The sequence below is a fragment of the Dreissena polymorpha genome, chromosome 6 (genome assembly GCF_020536995.1).
Source record: "Dreissena polymorpha isolate Duluth1 chromosome 6, UMN_Dpol_1.0, whole genome shotgun sequence".
NCBI classification, from domain to species: Eukaryota; Metazoa; Mollusca; class Bivalvia; order Myida; family Dreissenidae; genus Dreissena; species Dreissena polymorpha.
In genome coordinates this window covers 104,306,080-104,320,460 of record NC_068360.1, presented here as the reverse complement: position 1 = coordinate 104,320,460, position 14,381 = coordinate 104,306,080, and the positions used below count along the sequence as shown (strand labels likewise).

Genomic DNA, 14,381 nt, shown 5'->3' with positions numbered 1-14,381 from the left:
TTATGAAGTATCCTGGTCGTTTCGCCCTAATTACCGTTCGCCCCTGAGTCGTTTTGCCCTTATTCCCGTTTGCCCTGGGTCGTTTAGCCATAATTCCTGGGTCGTTTCGCCCTAGTTTTTTTTAAAGATACAGCGATTTTAAACGATTTATCTTTAGCTTGTTAGAAGCTGAATGGGATATGGTTCAATGCAGTATTATATTATCTTTATTACTGTTTCTTTTGTCTTTTGCTTCAGGTATATCGTCAAAATGAGGTGTTACAATGCTAGAGACGCTTTGAAATAAAACAAACTACAAAGTTATTTATATTGCATATATTTGGATAGCTCTAAAGTGATAAGATAACAAGAACAATGCACATGACTAAACAAAACATTCAATACAGTGTCGTAGCACACATACACAATCAGTTGACATACATTTAAATTTACGTAACAGAAAACAACTGAGCACATCACATCAAAATACAGACTTCATTTTATATTTATTGATACACATGTCTCAACAAAACATTCAATACAGTGTCGTAGTGCACATTCACGATTTCGACGTTGTTAAATCACGCGTAACGAGACTGACAATCAGTTTACATACATTTTATTTTACGTAACATAAACGACCTGAGACCGTCAAGACCCTTTTTAAAGTATATTGATTTATTAATTGCGCATACTATATTTTTAACTTCCTTAATTGTAACCCCCTGTTGAATTTTTTTCTCCGATGCACAAGTGCAAAATACATTTGGTATGCTATTATAATTTTGCGGTCTCAATGTTTTTGAATCAAAATATCTTGAATCTCGGTTGTATATGACCGACATGACCTGATAACATTCGGTGTAGTATTCCGATAAAGTGGGTCCTACTAAATACCACTAAGGACCACTAAGGACCGCTAAGGACCGCTAAGGACCACTAAGGACCGCTAAGTACCACTAAGGACCTCTAAAGAACCACTAAGGAGGTCCAAATGACCACTAAGGAGGTATTTAAGAATTCTAGCCTGCAAAAAGATGCTATACAACACAACAACTATTTAGCTTATCACTTTGGAGTAAAATGAACCCTGATTTTACGGACAAAACTGGAAATATTTATCACTTTTAATAATAAAATTCAATGCATCATATATGTATAAACACATACAAAATTAAAACAATAAAATAGCAATAGGATATAATAATCAGAAATAATTACTTAATTAAGTGAAGAAATAAGTCCATTGTTCCATTTTATTATATTGGTATACAACACAACAACTATTTAGCTCATTACTTTGGAGTAAAATGAACCCTGATTTTATTAACAAAACTTGAAATATTTATCACTTTTAATAATAAAATTCAATGCATCATATATGTATCAACACAAACAACATTAAAACAATACAATAGCAATAGGATATAAAATTCAGAAATGAATGATAAACAGACAGAATCTAAAATATGTACGTATTTAAGTGAAAGAAATAAGTCCATTGTTCTAATTAATTCTATTGCTATACAAGCAACAACTATTAAGCTCATCACTTTGGAGTAAAATGAACCCTGATTTTATGAACAAAACTGGAAATATTTATCACTTTTAATAATAAAATTCAATGCATCATATATTTATCAACACATACAAAATTAAAACAATAAAATAGCAATAGGATATAAAAGTATTACTATAAAAGAAAACCAAGATTGATTCTTGAAACTGTATAAGATGACACAGAAATGAAGAATCTGAAATATTTATTTAATTGAGTACTAGAAATACGTTCATTGTTCTATTTTATTTCAGTATCTTGTCATTATTCACACTTCACTTTCTTGGTGTAAATGTTCTTGTAGCCTTAGCACGGGTCTTCTGTCCTGGTTTTTTGGCCACTGCCGGAGTCTTTCCAATGGTGTAAGTGCCATCTGATGAGACAATTTTTGATGGAACTTCCACTTTTGACGTCGCATTCAGGAATTTCATCTGGTAAGTCTTTTTTTCGCTATCACTTTTAGAGCGCCACACCCCCTCAACTAACCTAAACCTAGCGTATTTGGCACTTAGAGTATAATTGCCTGTACCATACAACGCACGTTTGACATCTACGTGCTGAACCCTTACAGTGTCATGTAAGTGTTGGACAAGTTCATCAGTCTTTTTCGGCTTCCAGTCTGTTGCCACTTTCAGTCGATTGTTAATTGACTCGGTGTTGTTGTTTGTCCACAATTGATCCTGGTCATTTACACAATAATCCGCGATTTTGCTCTGCACATAACGTTCATAATATGCTATAAAGTCTTCATGGCCCTTCTCCCTTAATGACGTTTTTAGCTTTTCATTTCTTTCATCAAACATTGCACTTGTATCTGCGCATGCTACACCATTTGGGCCAAATATTTCGTTCACAATTTCATTTCTTTCTTTCTCATCTTTGGGAATTTTGTGAGTCATTTGCCTTAGAAGATTATCTTTTATGTGCTTAGTGCACAGTCTGCGCTTAGCCTCAGGAAAGACAGAGTCTATTGCATTTGTCATAGCCTTCTCATCATCTGTCCCAATCAACATTTCAATGCTTTGCAGGTCAAGATCTAATATTCCCCGAAGAAACGAAAAGAAGCGGTAATACGTTTTAGTCGTGCCATCCCAATGTAACATCATTGGTCCTAGCATTATAGGGGGCTCACCAGTTCCTTTGCGAACAACTTTCAAACTTTTGTACACTAATAATGTCACATAGCATCGCCCAAGAAGAAAAGTCCTGTCAATACCCACAACACCTCCATTACTTTTCAAAAAGGACCTTAGATCAGCTAATTGTTCCTCGCTACAACACAAAATGAGTGGCTGTTCACTGTCTCTAGAATGAATGATTTCACTAACAAATTGATGGCCGTTCAGTTCTCTGATTACATTTAAAATTTCATCTGCTGCATTCTTTGCTTTGCTTTTATTTGGATTGGATTTTCCCTTGAAATATTGGCATTGTTTTATGTCTTTGGGGAATGTTTCTGAATCATCTAATTTAGTCAATTTATTGTATGCTTCAACTGGTTTTTCATATTTCACTGCTTCTTTGATACGTTTTATTGTTTCTGGATGTGTCCTTTTGTATGGATTAGCATTAATCTTGGAATTACCATGTGCTTTAACTTGGGTGTCATTTTCTCCCTGGTATTCAATTATAGACACGTACTGCCTAGCCTGAAGTGATTCTGGCAAATTTTCGAACCAACTTACTCTTTTCTTATATTCTTCATTTCCTTTCAAGACGGTATAATACCTATGTAAAGTCACTACATTGTTCAAATCAGGTTGAGGTTGCATATGTGTTTTCACAATTTTCCCCTTAACTTGATTTTCCACACTAACTACATTTTCTTTCACATGTACAAATTTCATATTTGTCGAGCCATTTCCAGAATCCTCAAGAAGAAATTTTGTTTTGCAAGTTCTTGACTTAGCCCCATTCCATACCCCACAGTCATCAAAATAACTGGCCTTTTTACCAGCCAAGTTGGCCTTAATGTTCTCTTCCCCATTAACTAACACAAACACGTTATTCTTCTTACCACGCGGAACATTTGGCACAGTTGGAGCATCTCCATGAATTAAGTTCATAAGGTCATGTACTGGAATGAACTTTCCATTGGGCAGAGTCTGAAAAGGTCCATTGTGCAATTCACTTTCATTTGATACATTATGATTTGGTTCACTTTCATGTGATACATTCTGATGTGATTCACCTTCATTTGATACATAACTTTCATGTGATACATTCTGATGTGATTCACCTTCATTTGATACATAACTTTCATGTGATATATTCTGATGTGATTCACCTTCATTTGATACATTACTTTCATTTGCTACATTCTGATGTGATTCACCTTCATCTGATACATTACTTGAACTATCCACATTTGACTGACTTTCAATGTTGACATTTGTTTTGAATTCACTTATTCTTCAAAACTACTCACATCATTTACATTTTTTAGGGGAGTGGCACTTTCATTGTTAGATTCCATGTGTTCACTAACTGTTATCAATGGGACAAAGTGATTTGGCAACCAGGCCTTGCCAAAGTGAGGTCCCATCTTGGTCCACATGATTGATACAGGTCCATGGCTGGACGAAGTGTGTCTTGTTGAATGTACCTGTAAATAAACCATATGTTAGTATTTCATACTAATTCACAATTAACATTTCATGCTTTGTCAATTAAAACTGATTTTAACGTGCTGTACAAATATTATTGTTTTTAAGTTATCATTTTCAAGTTACCGTAAATTTGGTGTATATAATACTTTAAATAATTAAAAACGTATAAACTTATTTGAATGTTATATTTATTTTAAATATTTAAATAGATTATGTTTTCATGCAAGTAGGGCCCATTACATCCACGTTAATTCCGTACATATAGTGTACATGTCTGTCTATATTGTAATACTCTGTATCTGCGGCCAAGCGCTGAAAACTGCACTCGGTCCCTAGGTAAAATCAATGTACCTATGCGATTCGTGTGCACATATATCAAATACTGACACACGTTCAGTTCGAGAAGACAATGTTCAAGGTATTCAGAATAAAAAATTAATAAGTAGTAATTATTTGTATTTACTATTTATTTTGGTATGTACCGATAAAAAATAGCATACGCAAGTGGGCTTTATTCTCAGAAAGAAAGTAGCAACTAGTTTAAAAAATGTACTTTCGCTTAAAAGTGTGACAATTAAAATGAAGACACATACCCGAGTAAGGATTTTTGCTGTCTGGTCAGATTTACCATTCATTTTTGGATATACGGAATATATATCTCTACACAAGGCATCTGATGCTGCCTGTATTATCCAAGGACTTGTCCAACGACCAGGGGCAGCACACTGACGACAGCTGTCGTCATACGATTCGGACACGAAGAAAAAGTCTTTTGCATATTCCTGAGCATTATAATACTCTTTGTTCAACACCATTTCTACACATGTGCGCACACGGATTTCTTCAGTTAAACGCTCACTACCACAGACACTAATTGACAGTGCATTAAATAAGCAATTGCCATCACCCCTGGTAAGAATTGGATGGTGATCATTCTGGACATCATCCTGGCAAGACTCAAGAATGGCAAGTGCTGTAAAGTCGACACTTAGTTGTGATCTGTCAAATGATTCTTGATGTTGTAAGTTTGGTGGCATCATAGTTTTTTCCCGAACACAAACTGCATGGAGATGGTCAGGGCTAACATCAGACGCCTGTAATAGACAAAGACACGTTTTTATAAGACCAGTTCAGACCCGAAAAGTAAAGCTAAATCAAAACGTTCAGCTTATAATCTTCGTCCAATACACAAAGTTAGACAACACTTAGTATGTATGTATATTCGTATTCGTATGCAATACACTAACCAATACGCGTGTCACCAATCAGCGTCATAAAGGTGTTATACAAACAATGGGCCTGGAGTGTATTGATGCATTCTTGTTAATAACACCTGTAGCAACAGTGGCAACAGTATCAGTTATCAATATAGTATACTGTAATAAAACAACGATTATTTGATCATTACAAACAACACTGGTGAGATCAACAATTCATCAAGACTAAATACATATTGCCGCATCAAGAATACGTTTAATACAGAACAATATCTGGATATAATTACAACAAAACAATTTAAAATAGCACTAACTAAATTCCGCCTATCATCACAAAGATTAGAAATAGAACGAGGTCGATATCACAATATTTCTCTTGATAACAGGAAATGTAAATTTTGTAATCTTAATGTCGTAGAAAGTGAATACCATTTCTTATTAATATGTCCATTATACAAAGATATTCGAAAAACATATTTAAAGTCATATTTTTTTAAATTTTTCTATATCAACGTTAAAGTGAAACTACTTATGTAGAACAGTGCACTCTTTGTCTCATTATTTTATTAACAACTGTCATTATCGATGTTAAAGGAACATATATTATTTTATAAATTAGTAAAATCTGTATTAACTTCTTCCATAACCTAATTTTCGTAATAATTACCTAATTTTCATTATTATTATCATCCATGTGTCATCACACTTGTGTAAAATTATGCATTTGGCTAAAAAGCAATTGTATGCTTAAAAGCTAATAAATGTTGATGTTGTTGTTGTTGTTATATGCATACCACCTAATTGTTCTATATATCGCTGCGAATATAACGAATATTCACAGAAAGTTCTGTAAAAGACTATTTAATGTAAAACTGTCAACAAATTCGATGTCACTTTATGCTGAAGTTGGCCGATTAATACTTCATACTTCATATCAAGTATCATATTAAGTATACACTTTAGGATAATAGTTTCAACTTAATAATCATATTCTACATAACTAATTTCTATATGATTTAGTAATTGTTCTCAATGTTAACTATATTAGGTAATTACGACACTCAATCAATTAACACAGATCGTTATCTCTATAATCTCTTAATTAATCGACACCGATCAATAAAGGCCGGTTGCTACTTCACACCGCGCAATACACGCGAGAATTATTCGAAGTTGATCAGTTTAGTAAATTGAATATTGATGATGTTTTTTTTGATATAATGATGTTCATATGAATTTTTAATTTATTTGCCTATGCAGGGATCGACAAGAATACAAGAATTTAGATAATCCGACAGACGGTGGTTATATATTGCTGAATGAAAGAACCATAAACAACGCAAGAAGTTACACTCAAAATCTCATAATCTTAATGGCTATATTACACATATAAATGTACAAGTAATTTATAAATTTAATATATACAGCTTATATATAGAATAATGAATGATGCACTTTATATTGTGTACATATTTGTAATATTTAAATTTCCATTTTAACTTATTTAATAATTTTAATTAATCATAATTAATAAAATTTTACTTAATTTCAATTAACAAAATTTTATAATTATTATTGCATATTTTTTAAAGTAACTATTGCATATTGTTTAAAATGACTAGTGCATATTGTTTAAAATAACTATTGCATATTGTTTAGAATAACTATTGTATATTGTTAGAAATACTTAAGGAATTGCGCAGTCCGTATCACGCATTAAGCCCATTTTTCACAAAACCACATCGGTATACTTTTTGTGCTAGGTGAGCTACAAATTCTAACATATGGAAAAATACATTGATGTACTATAATAAAACAGTTTAGTAAGCTAAGAGAGCGAGTAGCAAATTCCAATCTAAATTGTTTACCAAATCAAGAACGCAAACGTGATAATTCACAGTTAGGTTATTCCGAACATATCAAACAAAAAAGTGTTACCGAAATATAAAAGACGGCGCTCTTTAACTTGTAAGCGTATTTGTAACAAAGGCCAGTAATATTCCCTAATTGCTTATTATATTAATTAATGATGAAATCTAAGGTACAAACTTGCTTACATGTGTGAAAAATCAAAACGGCGCTCTTTAACTTGTAAGCGTGTTTGTAACATAGGCCAGTTATTTTCACTGATTGCTTACTATATTAATTAATGAAAACTTAAGGTTCAAATTTGCTTATATGTGTGAACAATCAACTGTTCATACCCCGATATGCACATGATAATATAGGGCGAACGAACCCAGGGCGAACGGACCCAGGGCGAACGTGTAACTAGGGCGAACGGACCCGATACCCGATCTCATTGTACATTAAATAATAAACACTAAACTGTTCATCTTATAAACTTTGTACATAGATAAAAACAGTTTGATAAGGTAACTTACCTCTCTCAGCCTGAACAGAGCACTGTTGTAACTGTAAGAATCTCTGTCCTCAACACTGATACAGATACGACACATGTATGATATTCCAGATAGAAATTGCAAGTCACTTTCATTTAATCCTTCACACTGGGCATGTATCCATTTAGAGCAAGAGTCACATTGAACAGATCCAATTGAACAGTTCACACTACACACAGCACAAGGCCAACTTTCACCTTTGGCTTTTTTTCGCGGTCTTGAAGGCATTTTGAATGATTAGAAACAGTTATAGAATATAAATATATTTCCACAGATTTGTTTTCATAAAGATGATACAATACAAAAAAATCACCAGCATATATACACACTTTAACAATTGAGCAACAACACTTACCTTGATTACTCGATAACCCGTGAAAACCTTGTCTTTATCCTCCCTTTGATTTTTTATTTGAAAATGACCGTGATAATTTTATAATTACATACTTACCTAATTGCTTAATTTATACCACAAATAAACATCCTTTGATGACACCGACAGTTCATTTTCTGTAAACATGATTAAAGAATGAAAATGTTTGATTTGTTCACAGTTTGAAAATTAAGATCATTCTCTAAGCATGATTAAATAAGGTAACTAATTGATAGTTTTCACAGTTTGAAAATGAAAGTCATTCTCACAGAATCACTCTTTTCTTCAAAGTATCACATTTCAATTATACAATAGGAAATACAAACTTAATTATTAACACAACAGTTTTTCAGAATATAACATTTTTTCCACCAACAATTTTTAATTTTATTCTAAATAACTGGTCAAGAGAAACACAAATATATATCCTAATTACCCCCTTATCACTACAAATGACATAAATGTCTTCTTAGTGGTCATTTGGACCTCCTTAGTAGTCCTTAGTGGTCATTTGGACCTCCTTAGTGGTCCTTAGTGGTCCTTAGCGGTCCTTAGTGGTCCTTAGCGGTCCTTAGTGGTCCTTAGTGGTATTTAGTAGGACCGCGATAAAGTTGTTTACTTCCGGTTGGATAGCGCCATTTTTCAAGTTTTCAAAGCACATTAACCAAATGCCTCCCAAAAAGAAAACTAGGGAGAGTCCCAAGAAAAATGCAGAGCCAATGGAAGTTGATGAAAATGCTGGAAAGGACCAGCCGACAGATCAAGCGCAGGTGTCCGCTGTCAGTCGAGGATTCAGACCTGAAGGTTCATAACACAGGGCCCAATTTTGAAAATTACTTCCCTCGTTCGATTTTTCAGTTATTTTATCTAAATAACCGTTTCAAATTAAATGCAGATTTTGAAACCGGAAGGGATATATCTTTTATACCTATTGATATATAGTAGAGAAAAGACTTGTAAAAAAATGTTGGTCGAATGGCCGGAAAAAAGTCTACTTTTATAATATACTCGGGGCTTTTTTTCACATTTTTGGGAAGATAGCCCGTGGCTTTGAAATAGGGAATTTTATCGGCATTTTCAAGAAATTGGAAAAATAAATTGGGATTTAAAAAATACATGAATGAGTTCAGCTCCTTTAATCACAAACACCACAACACCATCATGATCAACAGTTTTACACATAATAAGCTCACGCAAAGTTTTCAGTCGCATCAGGCACCATTTTATAAGGAGGCGCTTAAGCTTCTTCTGAAGAACTAATGCTTTCAACATGTTGAATATCAGTCAGCATTTGCTTTCGGAAATCAACGATGAAGATGCAAGAGTCACTTGTGTTTATATATGTCTATTATTAACATTAGAAGGAGTTTCAATGGGAAGACTTGTATTTCTTGACAATGTTTATTTATTTGATGCCACGCTTGCTTAAAAAAGTTTTAGTTTTGCCGCCAGGTTTTTGCTAAGAAATCTTTTAAACGTAATATTTCGAAATGCGCAACATCTTTGTTTTCAATTCAGCCAAATCACAAAACGCTAAAATTTCAGCGCAAATATAATAAGCACCTGAACAACACGGAGAATATTGTGCACACGAATAATGCAGACGTTATCCAAATGGAAGTATAGTCTAAAACCCGTACGACAGTGCTTTCCACAGGATTTTTGTCAGGCGCCCCGGAGCTGACAGGGGTGGTTCGGGAGGGGAATGGACATGGCGTAAAAAAATGATAGTTTGTTTCTGGTGGTCCGACCCTACCTAATTTTTTGCCGCCGGTCCTCATCTTTTTTAAGCCCAAAATTCGAAAAAAATCGGACCGCGTATTTTTGGTGACGCTCAATAAACTTGTCTACATTATCCGCATATTATTTTTATTGTTATTGAAGCGCACGTGGTAGCTGCCCAATCAGCATTGAGTTTGCTCACACATAATATTGGGTCATTCATGCGCAGACACTGTACACTTGGAATACACAGTTGATCTTGTCATCTGCCAACAATGTAGCGGCCGATGGCAAACGTCGTATTTAAAGATTAACAAATCAAAAGAAGCGTACCAATAAATAAATTATTTCTGAGCTGATTACTAAACACCTTTCTCCCAACTATCGATCTGAATTAAAGGATGATAATTAAATAATTATTTTTATTTCGACGATGTTACACCTTTCTGCCGATTATCGTTTGAAAAAGGTGATAATTAAGTTTTTTTTTACCCACAAAAAATGCTATTGTAAAGTAATATGTCAACCGAATTGTATATTTGCTAGGTTTTGCAATGTCTGCAGTCAAACGATATTCACATTTTATTTAATGTGGAAAACGCGTAAAAATTTTCGGACTGTCGTTTTCGGATACATTATTTTTCGTTGATTATAATTTATTTTCGAAGTTCTTTATAGAAGAAATAGAATGACGAATACACATGCCGTGATACGGACTGTGTGGTTTATAATATTTTAAATTGTATTCACCTGAAAATACAATAGGAAAGACTATAAAAAAGAACAATTAGTAAGGGCTCTGGATGGGGTGGGCGATCTGCCCTTTATTCCTGTTGGGTTCCTGTGGCTGGGGTTCTAAGACCCCCGGCCTAATTTTCAGGATTTCAAATTTGAAACAATCGACACCCCTATTAAATGTGCATCTATAAAATAACTTATGTTTGTACTTTGACAAGTACCATACTAATTATTTCTGTATTGAAAACTGTATGTTACATTATGATATGTGATATGCCCTTGTTGTCATTAAAAGAAATATAAACAAGTTGATAGTAAATGTATATATAATTATTTCAAAACCATTGTTAGCACATTGAAAAACAAAAACCTGGATGGCTCAAAGAAACTTTGGGACAGCGCTAGCCCTGGTAGATAGACCCCATGACACCAGTACATAATATAATCTGAAAATGTGGTTCTTTGTAAGCATAAACTGCATCCAAGAAATATAATAGCACATCCAGTTTGATTGGGTCTGTTCATGGTGATAATGTTACATGCAACACCTTTCTCGTCCCCCTAGCACAGCTTTTGGGCTATTTAATATATTATAAATTATAAATAATATAGTATACACTCCATGATCCCAAAGGAACAGAAATTATAACAACACTGAATCCCTATAGACACTGAGGGTCAAGCTAACTGCGACTTTAGTTATGCCTTTTATTGCTCATAAAATGGAATATTTGAGCCGTTGACAGAAGTCAACATTAAACTCTGAAATAAGGAAAGCAACAAATGCAAAATTAATGAACAGCAAGTTTTTATTTCATAAAAGCATTTAAATAAAGCCAAATACACTGTAGCATTACATACATCATCAAATTTATTGTACATACAGTTTTACACAAAAAATGAGAAGAAGATGCACCATGTACGACATTTTCTAAAAAAAAAAATATTTCTAAAAATAAAATTATTTGCCTACCTACCTACCCTAATTTTTTAGGCAATGTCAGTGGAAACAAACAAAAATTTTTTTTAGGCCTTAGCGTTTTTTTCCCAATTGGGAATTCTTTAGCAAATTTTGGGGAAAAGTATACTTTTTGCGATTGGGAATTTAGCCGAATTTCTGCTATAAAATTGGGCCAAAAAAAGCCCTGATACTCGACTGTCAAATTTTACTAGAACAAAATATGGCACATGATTTTAACTAACTTAGACAAAAGCTCTTTCATACGTTTATTTTCCTGCAGCCAATTGTATAAATCTTATCCAGCGGATAACTTTTGGTTATCTTATCATAAAATTGAAGATAACCAAAAGTTATCCATTGGATAAAAGTTATCCAGATTTATACAATTGGCTACTGGTCAAATGCTTTCCATGATTTGTTTACCCTTGACTGTATCAGTGCAATAAGAACATTTAAAAAAAAGCCTTGCTATTGGGTTAGATTTTTACTGAGTTGTTCTGCACATCACTCAGGAAACTCTTGTTCAATTCCTTGGTTGAAATCTTTTTTTTTTTTACATTATTGACAACAATGCAAACACAACCAATGAATAAGTAAACAGGATTGTGTAAGGGACTTAGGGCCATGCCCATGGCTATGCAGGCCTAGATGTTGGGGATTTTCTGATCCTTGAGGCTTAAGTGTCTGCTTGGTTCGTGAATTAACTAACAGGTCTGTGTTGAGATGTTCCTCTAAAGCAGACTCTTAAATACAACAGCATGCAGTGCGTTTTGTGCATCTAAATCACGGTCCGTGATTATGTCAACTGTCATTCATGTGTGTAAGTGGTTTCAGCAGATTCCTGTGTTGAGATATTAAAGCTCCAAACTCGACTAAGGTGCAACATGGATCCAGTCTGGGCAGTTTCAGTAAGGTTTGAAAAAAAGAAGTTGGTTAGTTATGTTGTGCATTTGAATACTTGAATTTAATTATTGAAGGAAGATTTCTGGTGTTTTTATGCCCCCGGATAGATAGATCGGGGGTATATTGTTTTTGGCCTGTCTTTCCTACTGTCATTCTGTCCCAAAACTTTACTGTACAGTAAAGTTTTGAAATATTTAACATAGCAACTTGATATTTGGCATGCATGTGTATCTCATGGAGCTGCAAGGTCAAAGGTCAGCAACAAAAAAAGCGGCACATTAGGGGGCATTGTGTTTCTGACAAACACATCTCTTGTTCTTTATTAGAAATACTGCGCTTTTTTAGAATTGATTTTTAGGCTCTTCTACTAATCAAATTAATGACAAGTACAAAATAATTTAAATAAACACAGAAGTCAGGACCATGCCATGATTTTTTAGGGAAAGTACCAGTAACCTTGAAATGGGAAAATTCGTGTCTTGAAGTCTTCATATTGGGAAATTGGTGGGTTTTCTGCTCCCAATGACAGTTTATAAAAAAAAATCGTATGCGGTTCTTGATATTTGCAGATCTATTTTTCAATTTCGCGAAAGACACCTTGCTGTAATTTGTAAAACAATGAAATTCGATTGGTTTAACAACACACACCTGCTTGCACACGTCATCGTTATTGTTTTTGACCGATGCAGTTCGGTCACATTCGGTTCTTATCGACGGTTTCTCTAGACATTAATCGAGAAGATGCTTTTTGAATCGATCATTTCAATCAAGTAATACGCTTCCGTTTTTGTCAATGTAAACAAATGTCATTGTCGACATAGAGGCTATGCAGTATCTTAGGTATGTTGATGGGGCTAATCCCGCTAAAGAACTTCCAAAATAGAAAATTGACTATGATTTAGAGAAAAAGGAAGCCAAGAAATGGTACAAGGACACCAGAGAACGCTCTTTTCAAGAGCACTGTTTTCAAGAGCACTGGTGTAATGATCGACCGTCTTAATTCTAGTGACTCATTAGATGTAGTTGTATTCACTACTATTGAAACAAATGTTCTGCTTTACTATGTGTAGCATGTAAGTGTTAAAATGTTGTGATTTGTTATAATTTTGGTTAAACAAGTTTGGGCATGTAAAAAATATGTTGGGCATGTAAAAATTCTTAAGTAACTGGCCCGACTGGCATGTAACTTTTCAAAGCTAATTTCGAAGACTGCTATTGGACTGGTACCGGTACTTTTCCAAATTGGGCAAAACAAGCTGTCCCGTATTACCCACCTTGACGAGTCAATATTATAAATCTATGGATTTATGCATCCCTGCAACCCATGCACCCACGGGCTTCATGAAAACATTAATACTTTACTCTTCAGATTACGGGGAAATTGAGATCCCAGCCGCCCCAGAGAGTGTAGCCACCTATGACATCAACGGGCCTCGGCTGATGATTACCAAAATTGTCAATGAGAACTTCAAGTCATATGCAGGAATACGTGAGCTGGGGCCATTCCATAAGGTACTTAGTTCCTGGTTTTGGACGTAAGATATTTTCAACACATCAATAATCATTTGTGTTTTTTCATACCAAACTAATTGTGGTTCCAGTGCCCCAGATAATTATTTGGGAAATACGGCAGGGATTTCAATAGACGCAGAATCCTGCGTTTTGACGCGAGCAAATTAAAAACGACTTGCTTTTGACGCAACCCTTTTTTCTGCCGTGCGTCATTTTGACGCATAGAAAATTTGACCTGTGCGTCAGTCTGTTAACATCTCGAGTTCCATGGTAATAAATCCCGTTGTGCTCCTAATTGACATTAATGTTTCAGTATTTGAAACTCGGTCTATAATCGAAGGAATACCCCGGGCGTTGTTTATCTTTTCTCATCTCTTCCAATACACATGTCACAGTCTAAATAGTGC

General features: G+C 34.4%; 2 protein-coding genes across 4 annotated transcripts in view; one reads left to right on the top strand and one right to left on the bottom strand.

Annotated features, from left to right (window-relative positions):
* Nucleotides 1-866: 866 nt before the first annotated feature.
* LOC127836436 (uncharacterized) lies at nucleotides 867-5,706 on the bottom strand. 3 transcript variants are annotated; one of them, XM_052363075.1, is made up of 3 exons: nucleotides 5,651-5,706; nucleotides 4,740-5,240; nucleotides 867-4,142 (listed from the first exon to the last, which is right to left on the bottom strand). In XM_052363075.1, exon 3 carries the CDS (start codon nucleotides 3,601-3,603, stop codon nucleotides 1,813-1,815), a length of 1,791 nt encoding a protein of 596 aa, XP_052219035.1. In that variant the 5' UTR covers nucleotides 3,604-4,142; nucleotides 4,740-5,240; nucleotides 5,651-5,706; the 3' UTR covers nucleotides 867-1,812. The 3 variants fall into 3 exon arrangements, with proteins under 3 accessions (XP_052219035.1, XP_052219034.1, XP_052219033.1); XM_052363074.1 differs by lacking the exon at nucleotides 5,651-5,706 and adding an exon at nucleotides 5,394-5,593; XM_052363073.1 differs by lacking the exon at nucleotides 5,651-5,706 and having other exon boundaries at nucleotides 4,740-5,593.
* Nucleotides 5,707-8,747: 3,041 nt separating this feature from the next.
* Nucleotides 8,748-14,381, top strand: part of LOC127834161 (structural maintenance of chromosomes protein 4-like) — a 60,247-nt gene continuing 54,613 nt past the window's right edge. Inside the window, exons 1-2 of the mRNA XM_052359796.1 lie at nucleotides 8,748-8,942; nucleotides 13,832-13,974. Coding sequence (XP_052215756.1) covers nucleotides 8,807-8,942; nucleotides 13,832-13,974 — 279 coding nt within the window. The 5' untranslated portion in view covers nucleotides 8,748-8,806. The remainder of the gene's footprint in view (nucleotides 8,943-13,831; nucleotides 13,975-14,381) is intronic.

Excerpts from the sequence above, each read along its gene's own strand:
- LOC127836436 (XM_052363075.1), bottom strand. The coding sequence starts at position 3,603 with ATGAACTTAATTCATGGAGATGCTCCAACTGTGCCAAATGTTCCGCGT.